General features: G+C 42.3%; 1 protein-coding gene across 12 annotated transcripts; it reads left to right on the top strand.

Annotated features, from left to right (window-relative positions):
- Positions 1-1,282: 1,282 nt before the first annotated feature.
- PCBP2 (poly(rC) binding protein 2) lies at positions 1,283-24,394 on the top strand. 12 transcript variants are annotated; one of them, XM_087814644.1, is made up of 16 exons: positions 1,283-1,375; positions 3,676-3,824; positions 4,394-4,417; positions 4,509-4,541; positions 5,096-5,212; positions 7,743-7,874; positions 8,865-8,993; positions 10,028-10,114; positions 11,956-12,048; positions 13,107-13,148; positions 14,350-14,422; positions 14,919-14,957; positions 15,905-15,960; positions 16,905-17,074; positions 19,807-20,129; positions 23,956-24,394. In XM_087814644.1, the coding sequence occupies exons 2-16, from the start codon at positions 3,756-3,758 to the stop codon at positions 24,012-24,014; spliced, it is 1,446 nt and encodes a 481-aa protein (XP_087670770.1). In that variant the 5' UTR covers positions 1,283-1,375; positions 3,676-3,755; the 3' UTR covers positions 24,015-24,394. The 12 variants fall into 12 exon arrangements, with proteins under 12 accessions (XP_087670770.1, XP_087670766.1, XP_087670762.1 ...); XM_087814636.1 differs by lacking the exon at positions 19,807-20,129 and having other exon boundaries at positions 1,295-1,375; positions 10,040-10,114; positions 15,908-15,960; XM_087814635.1 differs by lacking the exon at positions 19,807-20,129 and having other exon boundaries at positions 1,295-1,375; positions 10,040-10,114.
- The last annotated feature ends 326 nt before the right edge of the window (positions 24,395-24,720 follow it).

Genomic DNA, 24,720 nt, shown 5'->3' with positions numbered 1-24,720 from the left:
GATGCTACATACTTATTGCATCTCATCAAGGACCACATAATGTCAAAGCTGCCCTACTATTAGTGATACAAAGTTTGATTACTTGGCTAAGGTGTTGACTATCAGATCACTCCATTTTTAGTTATCTTTTTTTTCCTTTCCTGTGCGATTTGCAAATAATCTGTGTGGTAATATTTGGCACCATGATAATATCCTGTTCCATTTTGCTTCAAGTTTTGGTGATTTATAACACTTTCCTGAGCCAATTATTTCATTTTGGGTTGCAGAATGAATGGTGATTTTTCTAACCCTTTCGTTTCTTCTACATTTATTAGCTAGAACTCTTTTTAAAAATCCTCACCTGAGGATATTTTTTCCCCCATTGCTTTTCAGAGAGAGTGGAAGGGAGAGAGAGAGACAGAGCGAAGCATCCACACAGACCAGTCCAGGGCCAGGGATCAAGCCTGCAAACCGAGGTAGGTGGCGTTGGCCAAAATCAAACCCAGGACCCTTAAGTCCGCAGGACGACGGTCTTTAACCACTGAGCCAAACCTGCCGGGGCTAGAACTCTTTTGAAAAAGTTTTCAAAACTCTAAGAATGAGTTGCAGTTCTTCCTAAGAAGAGAGGATAAATGTTTAAATCTTTCCTTCTGGTTAGCAATTTTTAGAGTAAGGAGTTGGCATAAAAGTTATCTTCATTGTGGAAAATTCGTTTTTTTCTCTGTTTTTGAGTATCATTATAGATTACCGAGTTTTCTCCCGTTTCTTCTCATCTGAGATGGATGTGCTCAGCCATGTCTTTTTCCCTCCTCTCCTTTATCCTTGTCCGCTGCTCTCTCCGCACTTACGCCTGGACTTTCCAACTAGGCCACTAGGGGACACTAGTTTCCGCCCTGCCCCCTTGCTGCCGCTCTATCATAGACTTCGCCATGTACTACCAACTGTTGTCTCTCTGGTGCTGACGGTGTCCACGGAGCCGCTCTAGGCTATTGGGAGGCCGTCCGTATTGCGTGGGGAAGGTTTGGACGACGCTGTCGCCTCGGCGGCCCCGGGGCGGTTAGCGCTTCCGGGGTCGGAGGGTGCGCGGGGTTGAAAGCGGGCCGCTCCGCCCCGTCCCCCTCCCAGACCAGCAGAGGCAGCAGCCGGAGCAGCCGCAGCCTGCGCCCTCTCCCGCCCGCCCGCCCTCCGCCCGCCCGCCCGCCCTCCGCCGCCCTCCACCCGCCCCGGGGTCTCTTTCCCCCTTCCTCCTCCTCCTCCTCCACCCCCCCCTTCCTCCTCCGCCCGCCCGCGGGGCCCCCCTCGCCTTCCCGCCCGCCCCTATTGTTCCGCCCCCGGCCTCCCGCCCTTCCCCTTCCCGCCCGCTCCCCTTTTCCCCTCAGTCGCCTCGCGCCTGCAGGTAAGCTTCAAAATTCTCCCTCCGCCCCTGGCTATAGCACTGTTTCCCCCCTAGCCATCTTTCTTAGCGGGCGCCGGCCCTCGTCACGAGCCCCGGCCTCGCGTAGTCTCGCGTGAGCGCCTACTCCCTCACTCAGCCAGGCTGGCCGTTCACGCGAGGTCCTGGCTCCGGCGCGGCCTAGTAGGCCTCGCGCAAGGCCTTGCCCCCCTCCCCCCGCCTTTTCCCGGTGGCGGCTGCGCAGGAGTTAAGGAGGGCGCGCGCGCGGTTGGGGGGGCGGCGGTGGATTTGTTGGTTGAGGGGGGTGGGGGAAGGCGATGGCCGGCTTGCTGGCCGGGCGGGTGAGCGCGGCTCCCCGCGGGGGTCAGGCGCTGGCGCAGCCACGCGTAGAGGCGCTGCTAGTCGGGCCCCTCCCCCTGGGTCGCAGCGCCCCCCCCCGACCGAACCGTTTATTTTTTTCCTCTTCTAGTCGGGGGATGGGGGGGGGGCATTTTTTAAGCGGAAAATGCTAGGATGACCAAGAGTAGGGGGGGCTGCGGAGTTAAAGAAAGGGTAGACGGGCCCTCCCAGTTACCGAGTTGTTCAGGACGTTCTCTCGGGTAACGAATTTTGAAATTACAAAATGCCTGCCGATATAGACTCAGACCGAGCTATTTATAGAAGGAGTAATGGACTGCCGGATTAAGAGCTGGATTGTTGGGATTGTGTACTTATATTGACCTAGTCAAGAGAGAAATTTTTGAATGATTTAGTTAGAAATGCATCTTTGTGCCTTACCTCAAGAAATGGCTTCAAATAGGTTTTCCGTTTTCTTTCCCTTTAAAACTTATTTTATTGTGGTATGTGTAAAGCGCTTCCTATGAGTGGGGGTAAGGAATTAAACTGTCAATTTGTTACAATATCTTATTAAAAAAAGAAAGTCATTTTTACAGACCTAAATCTGCCCCCTCTCACCCCCTCCCCCCAACACTCTTGTTTTTCTATGATTGAAAAGTGTTGAATTCTGGGATTTTGCCAGCAATTAATTATTCTGAAAATGGAGGAAGGGTGCTTTGGGGATGAAAAGCCCATCTTTTAAATAATCACACGCGGAGATAGCTGTGGAGTTGCTTGCCATATACAGAATGGTCTGGCAGCCACTTAAACACCTTTAAGTATTTAGGGTAAGGGCTTTCAGTTAGAGCAAAGTGGTGGCTAGTTTATGAAGGGAAAACTAGATGTTAAGAGAAGAGCGCGTGGTTGAGTTTTGAAGGGAGGGATACTAGAAATGTCACTGGAGAAATTTAACAACTTTGGAGAGAGCCTTTTTAAAGCTGCCACTGTTAGGTCCTAAGGCAGTATTGTAGGCAAAGGTATATCCAAAACAAGTTATCTCCACGTAATCTGTTCTAAAACAGAAATAGTAAGAAATTGAGGGTAGGTGGGGAAAGGGTTTCCTTGGTAGGAAAGACTTGTTACTGTTGTTGCTCAGAACAACTACACAATAAATTTTTAGCAGTACCAGTTTTATTTTGATTGTATTGTTTGGAAGAAAATTTAAGAGACTGGAATAAAGACTGAGTGGTAACAAAAGTTAATACACAGAAGCAAGAAAAATTTTCAAATCTGAGTGACTATCAACTTGGGTTGGGAGAAGGCTGTAGTTAATGTATTGAGTTATTTCCTAAAGTGGAATAAGGAACACCAGTCTACAAGGAGGGCATTTCAGATAATGTCTTTTTTAGTGAGGTTGTTGATTTAAATCTTTTAAAAATTATTTGGTGTCATCTATCAACATTTGAACTTTTAATGAGAGATTCATCTCAATTTCTTTACCTAGAAATTGCTACCAGTGAGAAAATTTACGTGTGTCCTCTTTAGCCTTCAGCCTGAGCTGCTCCTTAACTGGGAAGCAGAAGGTCATTTTCCCTCTCTGTAGTTGGTTAGTTTGAGGTTTGCCCTCATGACTTCAGGTGTTTTTTTGGTATCCTATTGAAGCCTAATTCTGCTGAAGGACGACTGGTGCACTTTCAGCAGTTCCCCTTAGAACCATTGCCAATTGAAGGAATCTTCCTCATCCTGAGAGTCAGCAGAAACCTGACCATTAATGAGAGCCGACTGGAAAGTCGCCTTCCATACTCTTTAACAGAACCTGAGCTGTTAATGGGTGATGTTACTGCAGTTGTGCTGAATGTATACAAGCCTGCCAACTGAGAGGCTGTCATTTAAGGAAGAGTCTGCTTGAAAACATTGATAATGGTGAACATAACAGGGAAATAGTTCTCCTGTTTTCCTCCTTTCATTTGGTCATGTTTGCATTTCAGTTTTTGGCTTTCATCACCCCCTCCACCAGTGACCAAAGACTTGACCACTCAAAGTCCAGCTCCCCAGAATACTGCTCGACATGGACACCGGTGTGATTGAAGGTGGATTAAATGTCACTCTCACCATCCGGCTACTTATGCATGGAAAGGTATGCACCAGCTTGGGAAATTGGATCATAGTAACTGTTAGGGGAGGGGCCAGGAAGAGAGGGCATGTATCTTGGAGCTCATCAGATTAGCACTGTGGGGTGTCTGGCTTTAGCACTCTTCTCTAGCAGAGTAGATGAGAGTGTAGTGGGAAAATGAACAGACTTCACTGGGAAGCTCCACTGAGCAGGAAAGGCTTAACTAGAGCCTAGAGCCAACTACTGTGTCATACCTGGATGGTAAGAGTTTTGTGATAGAGGTTGTTATAGTTTGTGATAGGTAGATTTCTCCTGCCCAATCAATTTTGGGAAACTTTACGGGGGGGGGGGTAAGATATATATATATATATTTAATAACTTACATTGAACACAAAGATAGCATTTAATCACTCCTGTGTTACATTTCTTATTCTTTGAGAGCTTTACTTAAATTTAGAGCAAAGAAGAATAATCCCACTCACTCTCCCAAGAATTCTCAGTTTTTTCATTACTTTGGACAGTTAAAAATTCCTTTACGTGATAATGAACACTTCGAGTTTCCTCTTATTTGACACTCGTTTTCTCCATTGCAGGAAGTTGGCAGTATCATCGGAAAGGTAAGATAGTTTCACTTCAACTCTAATTACTATTTAGTCAGTCTGGGTTGAAATAGCAGTTTGAACTCACTCTTGATTTTTCCTCTTACAGAAAGGAGAGTCAGTTAAGAAGATGCGCGAGGAGGTGAGTTATGGGAGGATTTGGGGAGCTGTTACCTTGGGAAGTTATAAACTTAAAAGCAGAAATTCTGTTTAAGGAGAGATAAGAAGGGGGAAGGTCTCAAGAGAAAAAATTGGTATTTTTCTTGCTTGGTTATTGGTGATCACAAATAGTATGCTGGGGAATGTAGTTCTAGCAAGTCTCAATTTATTCAAAACTTCAGGCAACTTTTTCTTTTTAACTTACTGATTTTGAAAGAGAGAGAAACATGAATTTGTTGTTCCACTTATTTATGCATTCATTGGTTGCTGCTTGTATTCTCCCTGACTGGGGATCAAACCCACAACCTTGGTCTATCAGGACAATGCTCTAACCAACTGAGCTACCCGGCCAGAGCTTAAGGCAACTTCTGCAGTCTGAGGGCAAACATAGAACAGTATTTGAAATGATGTGGACATTGCCTTGTATCAAGATCATGTATGCAGGCAGCTTTTTGCCTATTTTATTTAGGAGGGTCTATATATCTATATGCTCAGATTTTTCGTCTATTTAACCTCTTGATTCTGTTTCTTATCCAGAGTGGTGCACGTATCAACATCTCAGAAGGGAATTGTCCTGAGAGAATTATCACTTTGGCTGGACCCACTAATGCCATCTTCAAAGCCTTTGCTATGATCATTGACAAACTGGAAGAGGTTTGTTGTTCTCCCTCCTCCCTCATCCCCATTCTTCATTTTTTTAATATACATATATCTATTGATTTCAGAGATATGAAGGGGGAGTGGGAGAGAGAGAGAGAAACATCAATGATGAGAGTTAATTGATCGGCTGCTTCCTGCACTCCCCCGACTGGGGATCGAGCCTGCAACCCAGGCATGTGCCCTGACCGGAATCGAACCACAATCTCCTGGATCTTTTGTTGATGCTCAACTGCTGAGCCACTCCCGGCTGGTCCCATTCTTCATTTTCAATTGCTTCTAGATAGATTAGTGATTTTTCAAAGGACTTTTTAAATTCAAGGACATTGTGGATTATAAAAACTGTAGGTGGGTTCTTTGCTCCCCTTCAGCATCCCCAAAATTTTGATTATTTATAGTTTAAAATATAAGTCACTTGAGTTTTAAAACGAATAGTTTATTACTACCAGGGACTCACTGTAAAAAAAAAAAAAATTGTGTGAAAAAGCAGCATCTTTTATTTTTTTATTTTTTTAAATATGTCTTTATTGATTTTAGAGAGAGGAAGGGAGAGGGAGAAAGGAGAGCTAGAAACATCAGTGATGAGAGAGAGTCATTGATCGGCTGCCTCCTGCACGCCCCTAACTGGGGATCGAGCCTGCAACCCAGGCATGTGCCTTGACCGGGAATCAAACTACAATCCCCTGGATCTTTGGTTGATGCTCAGCTGCTGAGCCACGCCCAGGCGGGCTATTTTTATTTCTTGACCACCAGTTTTTAAGGTAGGCCATCACTGCATTGCTAAACTTTATGTCCTTGATTCATACATAGTTGAGTGAACTAGATTAATGTGCTTTTATTAGGGGCCCTGCTGAACCCTAATATATCCCATAAGTACACCTATCTTCCAACCTTGGGTGCAGTTATATTTTTTTTTAAAGTCAGTCTAATAATTCTGTGTCGGAACTGTACTTTGAGAGAAGGAATATGTTTTATAGGTTATCTATCAAGCAAAATACAGATTTTAGGCTTTTTGGCAAAAGGAAGTTTGTTTTGTTAAGCAACCTCACCCTTCGGAGGTGCTGAACAGCCATTAACCATCACCCTATGTCTTAAGGCTTGGCTTCCCCTCTCTCCTCCAGTAATACTGCTAATCTCTAATTGACACCACAAGCAGAGGAGAGCTTCTGGCTGCTGCTTGATTGGTCCTTGGATACTTAATGGTGGCTGAAATCTTACCCTTGTGAAGATCAGAAATGTACCTTTTGACCTGTAAGACACTGCTAATCCAGAACTCGTGGCTTAAAAAACATTAAGAAAGCCTACTGTTCATACTTGAGTCAAATAAGAGAAATGTCCTTGACTTTAAGATTTATGTTTATAATCAGTTCCCAGATCTAGCTACCATATAGAGGTTAAGGCTGAGCAGTGATACTGAAACCAGCTAATCTTCAGAAGGCTAAATTTAACTAGGTTAAAACCATGACTTTTTGGATACAGCATTGTTACAGGAAAGACTGGGCTTTGGAGCCAATACAGTTTAATTTCAAATTACAACTTTTTAGATGTGATTGGGGTAAGGACTCAGATTCAGTTTCACTATCTGTACAATGGTAGTATTACCAAGAAATTGAAAAAACAGTATCTAGAAAATATACTACTTAATCTTTCTAAGTTTTTAAGAGGACAGAATTGGTTATTTGCATTTGGGATTGCATTGTTTCACCTTTTAATAATTTTTTTTTTTTAATATATGTTTATTGATTTCAGAGAGAGGAAAGGAGAGGGAGAGAGAGAGAGATAGAAACATCAGTGATAGGAGTCATTGATCAAGCCCACAAGCCAGGCATGTGCCCTGACCAGGAATTGAACCCCAATCGTCTGGATCCTAGGTCGACGCTCAATCGCTGAGCTGTGCTTGGCCGGGCTCACCTCTTAATAATTTTATTTAATTTTGACTTCTATTATGTTTTCCTTTGGCCAGTCAACTCTTAATTTCCAAAACTAATCATTGTTTTTCTTCCTCTACCAAGAACACTTCCCCCAGGGTGAATAAAAGTAGTATATATAGGGCCAATTCTGGGGAAGTTTGTAGATATTTTTATCGTTTCAGAAATAGTTTTGAGGGCAACATTTTTGGTCATTTGTTAATGGTGGATTGTTTAATATATGTGTATATATATATATATATGTATGTATATATATGTCCCTTATTAAGGGTAAGTGGTTCTTTTATGGCAGCTATGAGTTCCCAGGGATTTGCTTAAAACTTGCTATATTCTGGCCCTAGCCCGTTTGGCTCAGTGGTTAAAGCATCGGCCTGCAGACTGAAGCGTCCCAGGTTTGATTCTGGCCAAGGGGCACGTACCTCGGTTGCAGGCTTGATCCCCGCCCCAATGTGGAAGAAAACCAATCAATGTGTCTATCTGTCCTCCCATCCCCACCCCCCCTTCCACTCTTCTGAAAAGCAAAGGAAAACAATATCCTCAGGTGAGGATTAATAAAAATAAAGTTTGTTATATTGTGGTGGTCTAATTTCTCCTTGTAGGACATCAGCAGCTCTATGACCAATAGCACAGCTGCCAGTAGACCCCCAGTCACCCTGAGGCTGGTGGTCCCTGCTAGTCAGTGTGGCTCTCTCATTGGGAAAGGTGGTTGCAAGATCAAGGAAATACGAGAGGTTGGTACTTTTGTGCTCCTTTTTGAATTAAGTATTGTAAATGCGGCTTTTTCTCTTAGCTATAAGTATGACTAGAAAAGTTAGCATTTGTTGAGGTGAAGATTATTATTAAAATAACAGTCCTAGAAGATTGCAATTTGATTATATTGGGATGAAAAGTATTGTACAATTTATTTTTCTTAAACCATATATTTTAAGAATAAATCAGACTGAATAAGTTAACCCAAATTTCCAACTATTTCATGTTACTTGTTATCCATTTTTAGTTAATTTGGCAACTTTTTCATGAATCTGCATAATTCTTTTTCGTGTCTAAAGAGTTTACAATTTGTTATATAATAGTAGCAAATATTTTCCTTGGCCAAATTTCTAAATAGTGGGGGGAAGATGGGAAGGTATATTGGGATGTAGTGGTAATCTTGCTCTCTTTTAAATTATGGAAGTTACATTGAATTATGGAAGCTTTTGACTGGGAGTTACTGAATTGGATGTTGGGATGAAATTTGAATGACTCCTAAAGAAAAATGATTTGGGGTTTTGGGGAGCCTGTTGTACATGCCCCAAGAACAAGGATTTTGGTTTTGTTCATTGATATATTCCTAGCACCTGGAATGGTGCCTGGCACTTAATATAAACATTTGATTAATAAAAATGAAAAGTGGGTGATACTTACGGGGATTTTGTTTGATGGCCCACAATTAACATTACCTTAAAGGAAACTGTCTAAAAGGGCCTTTTTCTTGAGCACAGGTTAAATTTAGAATGTTATTCAGGCTTATTCTTGGCTTTCAGAGGCTAATTTATTTATAACTGTGATTAAACAGTCCTATCTGGAATAAGAGAAGAGTGGGAAGGGAAGTTAAAAAGGGTAAGGTAGGAGGTGGGGTAAGTGTCTATTGATCTCTAGATTTTTGAAGTTGCTACTGGGAGGAATTAGAAGAGTAAGCAAGAGCTGTTTTTCTCTGACTTTTACATTTCTTTTTACCCCAGAGTACAGGGGCTCAGGTCCAGGTGGCAGGGGATATGCTCCCCAACTCAACTGAGCGGGCCATCACTATTGCTGGCATTCCGCAATCCATCATTGAGTGTGTGAAACAGATCTGCGTGGTCATGTTGGAGGTAAGCCCTCAGGCTCATGCTGAGCATGGGGGGAGGGTGATTCTAGGGGAGATAGATTAATCTATATTTAGTAAGACTAGAATTAGGTGAAGCTATTAGAAGCCTCCAGTGGGGGCGGGGAAGAAGTTCCCTGAGTTCATATTTTCCTTCCCCTAGCTTTGGCTTTTCTTATAGCCTGAGCAAAAAAATAGGAACTGCTAAGCAGCAGTGATCTTTTGGGTTATAGCAATTCTAGTGGGATTGATAAGGGAAGATTCACTGCTTGGACTGAGTGGATAAAAGATGTATCTGGGTTCCTGAGAAGCTAAGTTAAGTTGCCTTTTGGATTACAGAATTTTGGTACATTCAACTTTGACACATTCTTTAAATTTCTGTGTTTTGTGGCAGGATTATATTCAGAGTGTTAGTTGTATAGGAAAAAAATGTATCCATAATGGTGTTTATGAATGACTTATGAGGTCGTAGTATGTGTTATTTAATTAAAGCAAGAATAGCAAAATTAAGGGACATTAAACCTTTTTAGAATTGTCATCTGGAGTTGGACCCAGATTGGTGACAAACGAAAGTAGAATTACCAAGTCCAGTTTAGAAAAATACTGATTGAGGCTTTGAACTACTTGCGGACAGGGTCTGTATTATCGTAGATGTAACATTTAGGTGCTGTATTTTATATTTTGGCTTAATTACCTATTCAGGCCAAAATTAAGATCCTAAAAGTCACCAACCAAAATGTACATATGTACACGTAGAGGTTTTTCATGTTCGTTAGACTTTGAAAACATGGAAATAATGCCTAAATTATTACAGGGGAATCTGCCTTGATGAGAATTAGTGTGAGCTGTGTAGTCCACGGACCATCTTGCTACTTTAAAGGCAAATAACTACAGATGATTTCAGATTAGATCTAGCCAGAGACAACATTGGTAGGTGAGGGGATGGAAATACAGTTTTTAATTTAACTGACCTGTGTGAGCTTAAGCCACACAGCTGAAGCAGCTTTGAAACCTTATCTCTTTTTGTTTTTTTCCCCTCTGACTCTCTCCCAGTCCCCCCCGAAGGGCGTGACCATCCCGTACCGGCCCAAGCCGTCCAGTTCTCCGGTCATCTTTGCAGGTGGTCAGGTAAGAAAATTCTTATTGCTGGGCTAGATATGAACAAGGATTATGTTTGAAATGTCCACTTTGCCAGCAGCACATCAGGCCACTCTGCATGCTTGCTGAAAGCTGTACTCTGGCCATAGTTTGACATGCTTTTAGTTTTATTTTTTGTACTGGAGAAAGCTATGAATGCCAAGCCCTTACTTAATTTTTAGCAGGCAATGGGAGTTTTGTAGGCACTCGAAGAGGTCGTTTACTTGGTAATTTAAGGTGGGTTGGCTTAGAAGAAAGGGTTTAATTGCCTCGGTGTCACTACTCTCCCTATCCCCACCCCATCCATGTTTTTTTATGTGGGGTATTCTTTAGAGGTCTGAATAAAGGTAGCAAAGAGTTGGACCTCTGAAGGAGATTCTGGATGGTGGTCTCAAAATTGGGGGTCCAGAACTTGAGTGTCCTACAAACTTCCCCTTCCCCCCACCTCACCTCCCCTACTCCTACCCCTTTACCCCCAAACTCCAGTGTATTGTCCCCCAGGTTCTTAACCTCATAAAGACTGGTTTGAACCCACATGGCATAACAAATCAGCTGGGGCAGGCGTTCAGTGTGCAAGAATAGAAGGGGAAGAGCATGTTGGGCAATGGTGCTGTGACCTTTGGTGTTTGAGTAAGAACACCAAAGCACCCCCTTTGGCTTTTTCTCCTTCATCCACCTAAACACAGGATCCTTGGCACATGGATGGTTTATTATGAAGTTAGATTTTTGTAACAAGCACTGATCACCATGGTAGTTTTATGCTTTGTTGGTTAGCATTTGAGGAGTAGGTAGGTCAGTTTTTAAAATACTGGGTTTCAGGTTGGAATAGTGACCTTCATTTTGGTACCTGCCTAAACAAGTGCTTTACTCAAAATTCCTTTACCCACTTGGGGCTGTCCTGTTTACAAGCACAATTATTTAGTCCCATCTTATATTTGAACTGGGGAAGCATAAACTTGAAGTCTGTCTCATTCACATTCTGTTGAGTTGGCATAAAACTGAACAAGCTTTTGGGGTCTTAGTCTGTCATGTAGTTTTGGGAATTTTCACAAGAAGTTAATCATGTCACAGTGTTACCTTGAAACAGTTGAGTACCTTGCTTTTAACACTAACCTTATACAAACTGGTTTGATCAAAGGGCTTTCAGTCAGTTTGGTTAGGGGCAGGATAAGCAAAGACCCAGCCAGTGTCAGTGTAGCAAGGCTTAGCTTTAGGAGTTTTTTCCCTTCTCCCCAGGAACTCCAGGTTCCTGCTCTTCTGGATTCTTCTACTCCCCTTTGGGATTATAAAGACTCCCATGCTGTGCCACAGCAATCCTTTCTATTTACAATTCTTCATTTCCCTTTCCCTCCCTTACCCACTTCCCTCTTCTGACCTCTTTGCTTTCCCTCCCTCCCCTTTATTCAGTTGACCACCCTCTAAAAGCTTGCAGCTTCTTCCAAGAGTGGCCGTCATGGATTATTCCCACAGGCCTTTTTAATGGACCAGTTCATGCAATGTCCACAAATGGACCTGTGTCTTTTGTTCCTTTGTGATAAAGTGGGCTTTATAGGGGTTCAACTTAATCCCCCACTGACCAGGAGCTGCCATCAGCTCTGTTGCCCTACCCCTTCATTCTTACTAAAAATAGCCCAATTGTGCAGTGTGAAATCTGCCTCTAGGTAACTTTTTTTTTTTTTAATTGACTTATTGCAGCTCGTTTCAAATTGTGTTGTGAGCTACTTTTTAAAGGAAAAGAAAAAATTAAACAACTTTTTTTGTGTGAATTTCATGCTGGTGACAAGGTGCCGGATTGACAGCCCTGGAGACTGAAATCCTCTATTTATCCACAGGACAGGTACAGCACAGGCAGCGACAGTGCGAGCTTTCCCCACACCACCCCGTCCATGTGCCTCAACCCTGACCTGGAGGGACCACCTCTAGAGGTGAGAGGGGATGTTCAGTCTCCAAGGCTCACTCAATCCTTCCGCCTCAGCCGAGACTGCCAACACGCGGGGGGCCAGTGGCGCTGGTGATTTTTGTGCTGTGGACACCACCTGTCCACGGGGACCTGGACTGACCCCCCCCACACCTCATTTCACACAGACCGCGTAGCCCACCAGATGGTAACACCAACTCTCTTTTTTTTTCTTTTTGTTCAACCCCTCTTCCCCATCTCCCACTCCTCCCCCATTTTCACCTTCCCACCCCCACCTGGGTGCACTTTTGGGGGTGTACTGGCCACTGATGTGAGAAGCCTCACATCCTTTTAGCCAGCCACTCCTTCCTTCCCTGCCCTTCCTGCTCCTTCTTGTCCCCCGCCCCATTGCCCTGAAGACCCAGCTCCTTTTTCTGAGTTTATGGTGTGGGGGGAGGAGGGCATAGTGGGAGCTGCAAGTGCCTTTTATGGAGGGGGAGGTGGGAGAAGGCAGGACTTAGAACACAGTGATTTTTTTGTGTGTGTGTTCTTCAGCCAGCTCCCTAGTATTTAGGGACTCAGCTAGATTCAGTGCATTTAAGGTCTATAGGTAGATGTAGAGAAAAATAAGATAGGGAAAAGGAAGTGTTTCAAAACATGCCATGTAGGTTTGTGCAAACACAAATCACTCACATCACCATAATTGGTTAGAGGGGTTGGGGTGGTTTTAGGGAAGAGACCGTTTTCCTCCAAGGCTATCTGTACATGGAGAAAGAAGGGGGACAGTGCTTAATCCCACTTCTCACATTTTCCTTAAGAAACTGATGTGTATTTTGCCTTTGATTACAGGGAACATGGCTATGGTTCCCTTTATAGGCTTCCCAGAATAAGTCATATCTAGAGTTCAAAGAAGGTCAACTCCGGTCTGACTGTATTTGTGAGATAGTATTTACTGCCTCAATCCCTGGCCTCCCCATTCTCTAGTTCAACTCTGGCTTCTTGGCTAGTCGAAAGCTGTCTTTTTCTCCCAACTGGGTGGCTGTCCGTGATTGGTTTTTAATAGGAACTGTTTTCCTCCTTTTGTAGGCCTATACCATTCAAGGACAGTATGCCATTCCACAGCCAGATGTAAGTTTTGTTTTCACTTCTTCCCTTTCCCATCCAAAATTGTCTTACTCCTTTCTTCCATGTAGGCAGAAGTGAGTTGGGTCTTAAAACAATTGCAGTACTAAGTTGTTTTCCTCACAAGGCAAATCCCATATTTCAGCCCTTAAATAATCTTTAATCATAGTGGCATGGCACTTTCTTTGTCTTTTGACATTTAATCCCTGGAAATTATAATCTGGCAGAATATTAGGTTCTACTTTCCTTGCATTCCAGTTTAACTTGTCTAAAAGAGAAATGTTCGTGGTATTCTGTCATTTGTTATTTCCGGGCACAATTTAAATTGACAGTGGACTGTGCATCTCCTTATGGAGTCCTTTCCATGGGGCAGTGGGAAATGGGTTTGCCTTTGGGTATTCCTCAATTTGAGGTGATAATTTTAAAAGCATCTGGGGGGTGGGAACAGGGCTTATTTACACAAGGAGGGATAGGAAGCTCAATACTTGGATATTCAACTCAATAGAAGCTTCCTTGTATTCAGGCTTTGTTTAAAGGCGTTTCTTTTTTCCCTTTTCCTCTATCCTTACTAACCCTTTTAGGTGCTGAGCATTAGGCTAGGGAAGTTGAGTTTGGCTCTGGATTAGTGGTAGTTCCCAGGAGGGGAAGTATACTACTTGAAAAGGGGTTATTTTACAACAGCCAAGACTGTATATATAGATGAAGAAAAGCTGTAGAAACTAGTAGTGGGGGATGGCTAAAACTCACTCAATTTCATCTTAATCTCTCTCTTCCTTACAGTCTCCTTGCATCCCCCTCATTTTCCCTTCTCCCAATACTGACAATCCTGCATGGTGTGTTTTCCCTAGCACCATTGCACAGTTTATTTACCTACCCTGTCTGTGCTTGTCCCTGAGGCAACATTGGCAATGGCTGCAAACACCTTCATTAAATAGCCCACAAGGGGATGGTTGTTGGGCGGGTGCTGCTGCTTTTCTTTTCACACACCCAGAATGCATTCATTCTCTTGTACTGATTCCTGTTCTAACCCTTCATATTCTCCCCATCCCCAGGATTGGGATGGAAGCCCCATTCCTATGCTCTGTCATAGTTTGAGTAGTAGAGTCAACTTTGGGGATCAGGAGCTCTGTGTTTTCAAAATTGAATGTGCTTGAGCCCTGGCTCTGTTACTCTTCTAATGACAACCTCTCCTATTTCCTCCCTGCAGTTGACCAAGCTGCACCAGTTGGCAATGCAACAGTCTCATTTTCCCATGACGCATGGCAACACCGGATTCAGTGGTATGGATACCTCAGTATTTATTTTTGTAAGGTGTAGTGCAAGACAGAGGCCAGCCCCAAGGTCTCAGTTTGACATCTGTTTAAGACAAACTTCGTTACCCAGCATCCTGCTGGTTTAAACTTGCCTATCTTCTGTGGCTAAACCGAAGGAGGTAATGTGTTTAACTTGGTTTTCATTTGGGATGAGTTATTCTAAAAGAAAAGAAAAAAAGGCCCTGGAAGGTTTGGGGTGAAGTTAGGGGATGCTTGTCAGGCAAAGGGTAGGATGACATTTCTTCTAACCCATTCTCACTGCTACCCCTTTGATCTGATTGGCACCCCCTTTCTTTCCACCAGCTTTCACAGACCTGGGTAGACAATCCATTTGTGCCAAATTGTGTAGTGTTTTTTGTTTTTTGTTTTGTTTTGTTTTGGGCTTTTTTTCTGTATAAGGAATAACTTGTCCGATAGGGTTAGGATGAGACCACCAAACTCATTTTCACTTGTATCTTAACAGGCATTGAATCCAGCTCTCCAGAGGTGAAAGGCTATTGGGGTAATGATTAAAAAAAAAATCTGTAGTATTCTACTGTTATATTAATAAACTGGTGGGAGTCTTGTTTCACTGCCCATGACATACCAGCAACATGCACATGGCAGAAAGAAGCTGAGAGAGCAAAAGGGTGGGCCTGGTGCCCCTGTGTGTCCCTTGATGGATCTGGCCATCCCCCTTCTAAAGTGTTGAGTTTAGCAACCGCAGCTGAGAGCAGGGCTAGCCTTGAGAGTTAGTTAGCTGCCCTGGTCCAGTCCAGGTGCCATTATAGATGGGTATGGGTGTTTGCTGATCAGATTTTTTTTTTTCTTTTTCTTTGGAAAACAAAATAAAATCCAGAACAAGTTAATGAGCAATTGAGCAAAAGACAGGGAATAAATGTGGAGAAATGAATTTCCGTCACCTGACTGCCATTTCATTCTCTCTGACCTTGGAGTGTAGGTTAAGATAGTCTGTGTGTGGTGGTGGTGGTGGGGGGGCACTGTTAATCTGATACAGGTATATTTAAAGCAACTCTGCATGTGTGCCAAGAGTCCATGGTACCCAATAACAGGCACAATATTGGCACTGGTGCTAGTGAGCATCAGGTGAGATAAAATTGGAACACAACAGGAAATTCTAAGAAAGGGAGAAGTGCAGAAGGGCTTGGTTAGATTTTGGTCCTGTTTAAGGATACCACACACCCTTTCCCCTTGCTTCCAACACCTTAATAGGCTGGGCTTTGCAGGAAATGGCATGAAATCAGCTTTCCTGAGTGTACAGAGGAACCTTTCCAGCATTATTTCTACACCCCTCTACCCCTCTCTACTCTTTGAGGTTTCCAAGTTAGTGATGAATCCCAACAGCCAATGCTGGGTTTCCAGTTTGTTTCCTTCTGTTAGGTTAATGTGCAAGTCAGTTGGGGTTTGTATGCTGTGCATTGAACTTCCTTGCTCTCTTCTGTCTTTTAGCAGGTTTGGATGCATCTGCTCAGACTACTTCTCATGAACTCACCATTCCAAATGATGTAAGTATAGTTAGTTGGGTTGAATGGGATGAAAATAAGATAATTGGTGTTAAAGAATAGAAGGCTGAGCAGTGTCATGTCACTTTTAAGGCCCTGGGAAAGAAAATGCGTTTAGATAGCAAATTAAAAACTTTAATTTAGTATCTGGAATAAAGATTGATGGGAGAAAGTTGGTAAAACTTGTTGAGTATTCATCAGGCAGAATTTTTCTCAAGTAGGAATTCCCATTTGCCTTTGTTTCTTGTAGAATCCGAAGCCTTGTCCTTAAAGTGCAGTGGTCTTTGGATGTTGTATCTGTGCTATTCAATATGGTACTCACTAGCCAAATATGTCTACTTAAGAAGAAGAATACATTCAATTTCTCAATCTTGCTAGCCATGCCACACTTGATGGGTTCAATAATCACATCTTACTAGTACCTAGTACCTACAGTACTGGACAGTGCAAATATAGACCAATTTTTTACTTCTTTTCTCAAGGCAAACGCATTAGAAATTAGCTAGAATCCTCGTCAATATAGTAAAGTGGTAATCATGACAGGATGAGTTTTAGGCATCTTTGTTACCCCAAAAACCAAAGATACCTTTATCTTTATTTCTAGTTTTATTACGACAAATTAGGTTTCTTATTATCTTGGCTCTGTTTTATTTTGTCTTTGGATTTACTCTTAAGAAAAGGAGCCCTAGCCCTGCTCCTAGGTAATCAGTCGGCTTAGTTGGCTCGCACCTGTAGTGGTCAGACAAAAGAATAGGCAGGAGTTGAGAGCAATCTGTAACTCAATCAGGAGAAGTATGTCAGTAGAGAATTTAGGATGCAGATAGTAGCAGTTTCTACTGCCTTGTTCATGGGCCCAAGCTATAGAAGGTTGAATGGGTGGGATGGAATTCTTGGACCTTGCCATGCTATTCTTAATTTGGTGTGCATTCTTGTTTTTCTTCCTAAAGTTGATTGGCTGCATAATCGGGCGTCAAGGCGCCAAAATCAATGAGATCCGTCAGATGTCTGGGGCGCAGATCAAAATTGCGAACCCAGTGGAAGGATCTACTGATAGGCAGGTTACCATCACTGGATCTGCTGCCAGCATTAGCCTGGCTCAATACCTAATCAATGTCAGGTAAGGGTTCCCTACTGTTTTTGTCTCATCGATGTCAGCACACAAGTAATGTGTGTGTTGGGGAAAGCTAAAATGCGTTACTAAATGTGGGATTATTTGGGAATGGGAGTAGGGATATATAGAGATGGGGAAAGTTTAAGTCTAGCCCTGTTTTTAGCCATCCTTAGTGTAGTAGAAAAACCAGATTGTAGTAAGTTTGCATGGGGTTGGGGGAGGGAGGATAGAATGCTTGGATTTGACTTTTGGTGTTTTGGGGAGTATGTCTTCATTATTAGTAGGTCAGGTGCTCTGGCTGGAGCCACCCATACTTAGAACCAAATGTGGGTCTCTTGCTGTACATGTCATATAGACCAGTATTTCTTTCACTGATTGGGCTTAGGCTCCAAAGTACCCTTAATTAAAGTAAGGATAATGAAGTAATGTGACAGCAAGGAATTTCTTGGAAGCATCCATTGCCATTTATTCTGAAAACATCAATTTTTCCCAAATTGGAAATGTGGTTCGTTGTTCAGAGCCTGTGGGAAAGCGGAGGCACAGGTTTTGGAATATTTCAGAAATGCCTAGTGTGTCCACCCCACCCCCCCCCCCCAAATTATCTCATCCAATAATGACTTCCTGGAGTTTTATTTTCCTTATCCGAAGGTAGCTAATGTTACTAAACAAATGATTGTAACAGGACTATTTACAGTCCAATGGGCATCCTACAAGGCATTTTAAAAATACATATTTCTTGCTTTTTCAACCATTAGTGCTTAAGTCACACTCTCATTGCTTACTAACATTTTAAACCAGTGTTAGCCCATTTCCCAAGGAGCTTAGCCATCCCTTTTATGTGTAGCCTTTATCTAGTTGTTACTTACCTCTAACTATTCGGTCTCTGTTGTGCATTAAAGTTTTGAATCATAGTGCAAGGGAAAGGAATTCATAAGTATGAGTTTTATATTATGCTTACACTGATCATGTAATTCCATGGTCTTTATCCACTGGTTAAGAATTTAGCCTGGCCGGGTGTGGCTCAGTGGTTGAGCGTCGACACAGGATCCAGGAGATCGGGTGTTTGATTCCCGGTCAGGGCACATGCCCGGGTTGTGGGCTTGATCAATGACTCTCTCATCATTGATGTTTCTACCTCTCTCTCTCCCTCTCCTTTCCTCTCTCTGTAATCAATAAAGATATATTTAAAAAAAAAAAAAAAAAAAAGAATTTATCAGTTCCCCAGTTGTGGTTCTTACCTCAGTCATTTTATGTCTTGAGGTATTTACTAATCTTTATGTAGAAAAGACTTTTCTGTGTTTGGATCTGTTTTCTTCTTCAGCTATCAAGCACGCCAGATTCTTAACGTTCAGAGTGAAATGGTAGTAAACTTTTCACATAAGCTGTTTACAAGGGTTTTGTCCTCTTGTTTCTAGTTGCGGGTGGTGGCTAAGTGGCAGGAATCATGTCCTTTGAAGTTGGAAATTATTTTCTTGGATAGGCTTGCCATAAATATTATGATAGTGTTTAAGTGTAATCTGCTTGCCTGATCTCTATAACATTGTATGGAAGCAGAACTTCACTCTAGCTCCCTGATTTAGTCACTCTTGATGATCATCCTATTTAATGAAACTGTCCAGGCTATGGATTTGGGTCAAAATTTTTTGAAGCTCTTCAGTTAACAAAGCAAGGACTCTGTGTGCACAAAGCATACTTTTCACTTTTTCATCTTTGACCGGTTTGAATGCAAAAAACACTGGTTTTATCATTAATACTAGGCAAGAATGATTTCTGTGCTTTCAGTAATGGATTGTAAGCATTTTTTGCCCTGGTTCTGGCAATCTGAATTCCTCCTTTTATCCCCTCTTCATGGATTGCAGCTGTTCTGAATTTACGTAAACAAAATGGAGTCTTAAGAGGAGCCTCCTTGGCCTTGAAGAATTCATCTTATGGGGTCACAGACTTCAGCAGTTCTGACTTAGACATGTGCAGGCATTACTCTTATTTGGAGCTTATTTTAGGAGTAGAAGCAGTATTTTTACTTTTTGAACATGAATTTTTTGGTAGTGCTTGAGTTTCTTCCAGTTCTGTAAGATCTGTTATTACAAGTATAGTCAGTCACAAAGAGCTTTATTTTTTTAACCACAATCCCTCACCAAAAAGGAAGCTTCCCTAGGTCTTATCTGTGCTTCTGTTCTCAGCATTTTCCTTTGAAAATGCTACATTCTTTCAGGTTTGAAATAAGTCATTGACCTATTTTGGTCTCTTTGCCCTGTCCATCCTAATATTGGTTAGTTTGCTGTGGAGATGGAAGCAAACTTTCATATTAATTACAGGGAGAAAAAAATTTTTTTTAATTCTGTGGATTAATATCCAAAGCATCATAAGTGATTTGTGGGTGAAACATTTGTTGGAGATTGGGTGCTTTGATTTTCTACTTGAAACTGTCTTTCTGACCTCTGGGTTGGATGAATGTGTCATACATGGAAATGTGTTTCCTTTCTCAGTCTTATCAGCTTTACCTTCACTGTAGCAGTTTTAAATAGCACTGTGGAATGAAATTTGGCAGGTATACATTTTTAGAGGGTGGGATACAAACTAAAAGAAAGCTTATCACAAGTTGGTATTAGGTCTTCCTAATTTGCAACCAGAAGCACTTACTGATAACTGAAGCGGTTTTTGTCCTGTACTTTTTCCCTTTTGTGGTCTTCCCTTCCACCCACCCGTTTTTTTTTTGTTCCTTTTTTCCTCTGTTACAGTTTAGAAAACGCTAAACCCTCCTCCCAGACAGCCTCCGTCACGATCCCTGATCACCTCAGCATCAACCTCTCTCAACCCTCCACCCCTTCTTCTTCTTCTTCCTCCTCCACCACCACCCCCTCGCTCGCCACAGCGGGGACCTCCGACGCACCCTCCAGCCTCCCCAACCCTCTTCCGACCGCCCCTTGTGTCTCCAGTCTGCTTGGCATGAAACCCATCCCTCTCCTGGCTCTAAATGTTGTGTCTGCTGCTAAGGGTACCGGGGCTTCAGCTACCACCACCACCACCTCTGCCGTGCCATGTGTAACTAACAAACTGAAAGGCGAGAAACAGAGATTCTCCCCGTACTGATTGCATATCTTGAGGCACCTCCTCAAGTAATTCTTGGTTCATTTTGTTTTCCTTTGTTAACATTGGTGAGAACCAAACAATTGTGAGCTTGTTACATTTCCTTTTTACTATTTGGGGGGATAACAGGGTGGGGGAGGGGTGATGGTAAGGGGTGTTTAGGTTTAGGCCATTTCAGCTGAGTGCCTGTTTCAGAGTCTGACGTGTTGAATACTTTATCTAGAGCCACAGTTCTTGCTCTTTCTCATTCTGTTACTTTTTTGTAGTTTTATTCTGCCTTGCAATATAACAATGTGTTAGGCTCTGTGTTAATGAATAAAAGCTTCTCCGTTAACTTTTTTTTTTTTTTAATTATTTAATGGTTAAGTTATCAGCTGGCCTTGTTGGCCAGATTTGTGTTTCTAGTTGTAATAAAGTTGCCACAGTAAGAACCTTAGTTGACTGTGTGCTGTGAAGGGTAAAGGGGTGGGAACTTGGCTAGGGAGTCTATAAAACTGACTGGACCTCTTTGTATCCCTGGTTAATTTTGTAGTCCTTTGTCATTCCCCACAAAGGGAGATGGGCCTGTGGCAGATTAAATCCCGAGGGTCTTCCATAATTGGCAAGAAGCTGCTTTAGTGAAGAATAGTTTCTCTGACTTCCCAGATCCCTTACCTTGCCAACAGCAGCAATAACAGGGAGGGGTGGCCATCCCAGACTTGTTTCCACTGGTGAGTGGTTGCTCTGAGGATCTTTTACAGGGCATACATACAAAGAAATTACTTCTTTACCCAGACTGGGGAGGCAAGTTTGTTTTAAGTCTCAAAGTTTGCCAGCTTGTCTGCATTCCTCTAAACTAGCATTACTTCTCTTCCTATGACATTGGGTAAATCTCAATCAACCAACCTGTGACATCACCCAAAATATGACAGGATTCTGTCCAATCATCCTAAATCAACCCTGATTTACTAGACTAAGTCCCTTTATCCTTTTTTCTATTCCTTGCTGACCCTTTTTTCTCCCCACCAACCCTCTTATTTATAATGAATAGGGAATTATAGACTTAAATTTGTGAGGAACCATTAATATCAGCTGTAATTCATCAACCCACTTGTTTATCATTTAAAAAATTGAGGCCCTGGGAAAATTTAAATTTGCAAATCACTTGGATGACTAGTGAGAACTAACAACTCAAGGTTTACTTAATCTCCCTGAAGCCTTATATTTTTCTTATCCAAGACCACAGTTTCTTCTCCATAAAAGGATAGAAACACTGTAGGTAGAATGGCAAAAGGCATCTTCTGTTCTACCTGCATACATATATTGCTAGGATAATGAAAGGATAGTGTTCTTCCCAAGGCATTAGAGAACCACTGTAGAGGTTTTCTTCCTGATGACCTTTTCCTACATTCCCTTTGGTATATTTTATAGTGTTAAAACTAATTGCTTATGAGTATTGCAATGTTACATTGGTGGTGTGGCACCTTCATCCCAGCTTAGGCCTACAAATTCATTTACATGTCCCAAGAGTACATGGACACTAGAGGGGCAGGTGTTAGTTCATTGCCCAGATAGGCTTTTTCTTGTTAGTTGCTAGCTGCTCCTTTATCACATAGTCCAGCTCTCCCTTAGATAAGCTCTTTTTGTATGAACTTAATCTTGCTGATATCCTGTCCCCCCAGAGACCTAGTTTTTATTTTATCTGGTTCTTGATTGGAAGGCCTCTTCACCTAATGAGTTCTCCCTGAAGGAGGATTGCTGGGAAGGAATCTAGATGTTTAAGGGCTGACTACCATCACCTAGAGTCCTTAACATAGTATTTCTGGGTGGGTTTCCCCATCTTTTTTTTTTTTAATATATCTTTATTGATCTCAGAGAGGAAAGGAAAGGAAAGGGAGAGGGAGAGAGAGACATCAATGATGAGAGAGTCATTGATCGAGCCCACAACCCGGACATGTGCCCTGACCGGGAAATGAACCCGGATCGCCTGGATCCCAGGTCAACGCTCAACCGCTGAGCCATGCCCGGCCAGGCCCCCATCTCCTTGACCCCTCTACACCTGCCCCCTCTTCAATTCCTGCTCAGGTTGTATTCATAAATTCTGGACATTCGTTTCTAAGCTCTTTTTGGTGACAAAGTGCTGCCACCTTCTTGCATTAACCTAATTTTTTAGGTCCTAGATCTAAACTGTTTCTAGCACTTCCCTCAGGGCCTATTGTTTGCATTACCCTAGATTATCCCATTTTGCTATTGCCAGGAATCTACCCTCTATAAAAACAAAATATTTCCTTTTACTCCCACGTAGAAATACCACTTCTGACTTAAAATTAGTTTGTAGTTGAAAGACCCAACTATTTCTTGGCCCTTGTTTTTCTTGCCCCTCTGGCCAGCTGTTGGCTTTAATTGTTGTGGAAGAGATACAGGTGGGGAAGTATTCATGCTCCCTTGATGAGAGACCATAAATAGGTTATGCCAGTCATTTTAAAGTCTTTATGAAATAAGTTTATGAACTGAAACTTTAGTGGTAACATATTTAACTCTATTCAAAATGGAAGCTAACTCTTGCTGGCTACCTAATATCAGTGAAGCAAGCCAAATGCCTACATAGTTTTCCTTTAAAACCCAAAATTGGATTCCAAGGCTTCAAATGATTGTTTTCAAATAAATGCATTATACCCAGGTATGTTAATGACCACAGATTTGGCCCAGCTGGCGTGGCTTAACAGTTGAGCATTGGCTTATGCTAGGATCCAGGAGATTAAGGTTCCATTCCTAGTCAGGGCACCTGCCCGGTTTTGGGTTCAAGCCCCAGCAGGGGGCATGTAGGAGGCAGCCGATCAATGACTCTAGTCTCATCATTGATGTTTCTATCTCTTTCTCCCTTTCCTTCTCTCTGAAATCAATAAATACATTCAAAACAAAACAGATTTGGGAGCTTCTAGAGTAGGCTAGAGGGTTGCTGAAATGGGTTGTTTTGCCTTCCAGTTTTAAGTTCTGAAAATTAACCCTGAAAACTATAGGTTGAGTATAATTCTTGACCCATACTTGCTGTTCCGTCTATGACATCCCTTAGTGTTTAAGGGATTATCTTTTTAAAAAATATATCTTTATTGATTTCAGAGAGAGGGAGGGAGGGAGAGAGTTGAAGCATCAATGATGAGTCAACATTGATCGGCTACCTCGTGCATGCCCCCAACTGGGGATTGAGCCTGCAACCTGGGCATGTGCCCTCACTGGGAATCGAACCGAGATTTCCTGGATCCTAGGTTAATGCTCAACTGCTCAGCCACATCTGGCCGGGTAAAACTGCATTATCACTTCTTATTGATAGAGAAACCTGGGACTGTTCTAGAATAAAAAGCTGTCTCAGCACTAGCTTTGTGAAGCTTTCAGATAAATGTTTCCTAAACTATTCTATCAGTATCTTAGGAGGAGTGGAAATAAGCTCAGCAGTAAAGAAATACTGCTTCTGTGTTTTGTGACTCTCAAAGAGGATACTTTACTGTGTGGTGTAGTTTCATAAAGTGTTGGACATTTCCCACAAAGGTTCCAAAGAACATAGTTGGAGGTGCACCCACACTTGGTAACCGAAGTCCTAAGTTTGATTCTGAGGTGATTTGCCCTTGTGAAGCTTGGATTGCAGGGGTTACGGGTACATGGAACTAGTAAATCCAGAAAACTTTAGTGTTTCGCCCTTGATATTGAGCCACTGATTATGTTTCACATAAACTTCTTCACAGTTCACCTGCCAGGTTGAAAGATTTGGAGGTGAGGTGCAGTTGGGCACTCAAAACTAACTGAGTTCTTGTTTTGTGTTACAGGCTTTCTTCGGAGACGGGTGGCATGGGGAGCAGCTAGAACAATGCAGATTCATCCATAATCCCTTTCTGCTGTTCACCACCACCCATGATCCATCTGTGTAGTTTCTGAACAGTCAGCGATTCCAGGTTTTAAATAGTTTGTAAATTTTCAGTTTCTACACACTTTATCATCCACTCGTGATTTTTTAATTAAAGCGTTTTAATTCCTTTCTCTGTTCAGCTGTTAATGCTGAGATCCATATTTAGTTTTATAAGCTTCTCCCTGTTGGTTTTTTTTTTTTTTTTTTTGGCTCATGAATTTTTTTGTTTGTCATGGAAATGTAAGAGTGGAATATTAATACATTTCAGTTTAGTTCTGTAATGTCAGGAATTTTTCAAAAAAAATTAAAAGATGGACTGGAGCTTTTTCTTTGTGAATAGAAACTGGATGCCACAGTGATTCATGTGGGTTTTATTCCTGTTGTCTTGCTGTTATTTTTGCACCTTTTATCCCTCAAAGGACAAGGACCCTGCTTGGGTTTTGAATATAAGCCTTTATTCCAGTTAAGATGTTTTCTGTTTTACCACTCCATCTTTTTTTGTAGCCCTTGATTGGATTTTCCCTTGAGCCTGCATTGAAAAGTGACCTAATAGCTATAGCAAGCTGGCTGTGCCCTTGATTCCAAAGGTTGGGGTTACGGTTTCCTAGGATTTATCTGTAAAGAGTAGGCAATTTATTCCACCAGGGGTTGGGGGTGTGGGAAAGGATGCACATGCATACACATG

Source organism: Miniopterus natalensis, chromosome 2, assembly GCF_054644295.1.
Source record: "Miniopterus natalensis isolate mMinNat1 chromosome 2, mMinNat1.hap1, whole genome shotgun sequence".
Classification (NCBI taxonomy): Eukaryota; Metazoa; Chordata; class Mammalia; order Chiroptera; family Miniopteridae; genus Miniopterus; species Miniopterus natalensis.
The sequence above is the reverse complement of the archived record's forward strand: the minus strand, read 5'-3'. Positions and strand labels throughout refer to the sequence as shown.

Excerpts from the sequence above, each read along its gene's own strand:
- PCBP2 (XM_087814644.1), top strand. The coding sequence starts at position 3,756 with ATGGACACCGGTGTGATTGAAGGTGGATTAAATGTCACTCTCACCATC. Across the intron at positions 5,213-7,742 it reads TCATTGACAAACTGGAAGAG|GACATCAGCAGCTCTATGAC; the intron begins GTTTGTTGTTCT and ends TTCTCCTTGTAG. Across the intron at positions 14,958-15,904 it reads AGAGGTGAAAGGCTATTGGG|CAGGTTTGGATGCATCTGCT; the intron begins GTAATGATTAAA and ends TCTGTCTTTTAG.